General features: G+C 41.9%; 2 protein-coding genes across 6 annotated transcripts in view; both read right to left on the bottom strand.

The window, feature by feature from the left end:
- The window catches only part of LOC113205719 (histone-lysine N-methyltransferase, H3 lysine-79 specific), a 19,633-nt gene that overhangs the window by 13,216 nt on the left and 4,852 nt on the right, over positions 1-1,565 (bottom strand). The gene's annotated exons all lie outside the window — the stretch shown is intronic.
- On the bottom strand, positions 68-1,562 carry LOC127749431 (uncharacterized). The gene is made up of 2 exons (XM_052267511.1): positions 1,425-1,562; positions 68-1,340 (listed from the first exon to the last, which is right to left on the bottom strand). The coding sequence occupies exon 2, from the start codon at positions 1,327-1,329 to the stop codon at positions 469-471; it is 861 nt and encodes a 286-aa protein (XP_052123471.1). The 5' UTR covers positions 1,330-1,340; positions 1,425-1,562; the 3' UTR covers positions 68-468.

Raw genomic sequence — 1,565 nt, 5'->3', positions numbered from 1 at the left:
ATCATTAATAAATAATCAATTAATCAATCAATTACAAGAGAGGCCACAGCACATCTGATGGTTACACAGAAAGCTCCTTTCAACTCAGTGTACTCCATGAAATGTACAGTAAGAAACAGATAAATACTGTAAAATGAATCAACAGTACACTACATGTGAGTACACACTAACAATCACTGCTGGGTGTTATCAACAGATAACACTCGAGCAGATATTAGACTACCATTGGATATAAGCTCTAAGTTTAGCTAAAAAAATTATCTATGAGGAAACAGAGATAGATAATAGATTTTCTCTAAGCAGCTAGTGTTGAATAAGGAACTGGGCTGCAGAGTACTGCTAGGCAGACTGCAAACCACATTCATTGTGATTTTCATAAAATAACAAGCTAAACTTGAGTACTGAACTTGGCTTGGCCACCACGATCACATCAAAGAAATTTCAATTTTGGGAACTACCTTGACAATATTAAAAATTACCTTGTGGATGGTTATCATTTTCATGATAATTGTCCCAAGAACGATAACGAGGTAAACTCTGGTGATAGGATCTATGGTCTCTATGATCACGTCTATGATCTCTATGATCTCTTTCTCTCTCTGGTCTCTGATCTCTCTGATCCCTCTGGTCTCTTGGATCTCGTTCACGATATGACTGCTCTTCATTACTACTACCCCCATGCCACTCCCAATCCTTACCCTTAGGACGGAATTTCCCTTTATGATGCCAAGCATTGGAATTGTTGGATGCAGAGTTATGAGTAGAACTGTGTCCATTATTTGATGGAGAAGCTGAACTAGAGGGATTCCATGATTCTCTGTGCTGGAAGAATTTTTTCTTAAAATGTTGAGATGATAAGGACTCACTTCGTTGATACTTCAAAGGCACAGATGTAGCGCTAGATGAAGCTTGTCTGTCTTTTCCATGACCAGGTAAAGTTGCATTTACTGGGCTATATGGACCGTCTAATGGGGCAGGGCTGAAGGGCGCATTAGGAACAGGTGATGAAGGTGACGGAGTCCTGGCAACACCGGCTCTGTCAGCTGTATGTGGCGCCTCTAATACTGGCGGTGAATCCCTTTCAGGTGATGCCTTTGCTGGTGGTGTTTTAAAGAGTCTAGGCATCTTACTTAATGCTGGAGGTAAGGGTTCACCATGGCCTATACCGCTGTCAGGACTGGTATTACAGCTTGCTGTTGTCTCCCCTGCACGAGGAGAGGCACCTTCCGTACTTCTTCTCCTTTTATCCAGTTCTGTGGAAGCAAATGCTACCAGGCGGTCAAACTGGGAACTGATCTTGTCCTTCCATTCTCCTCGGCCGTCATCCATTTCACCATCGTCTGCAGAAGGGAAACAGAGACAAGTTATTACAAAAAAATACCTTAAATATGAGAAAAAAGTGTAAAAACATTTGGACCACTAACCAGGAGAGCGATCATCAACAGAGTTTGGCAGGTGAGAGGAACTAGGGTGGGCTGGGTGACTACTTCTTGGTGATATTGGTAATGACAGTCCTGCATTTTCTCCATCCTAAGGGCAAATTTCATGAGCACAAATATTAGACA

This window comes from Frankliniella occidentalis, unplaced genomic scaffold (assembly GCF_000697945.3).
Source record: "Frankliniella occidentalis isolate FOCC.00 unplaced genomic scaffold, Focc_3.1 Scaffold53, whole genome shotgun sequence".
Classification (NCBI taxonomy): domain Eukaryota; kingdom Metazoa; phylum Arthropoda; class Insecta; order Thysanoptera; family Thripidae; genus Frankliniella; species Frankliniella occidentalis.
Note: the sequence above shows the minus strand (reverse complement) of the source record. Positions and strands in the feature narration are given on the sequence as shown.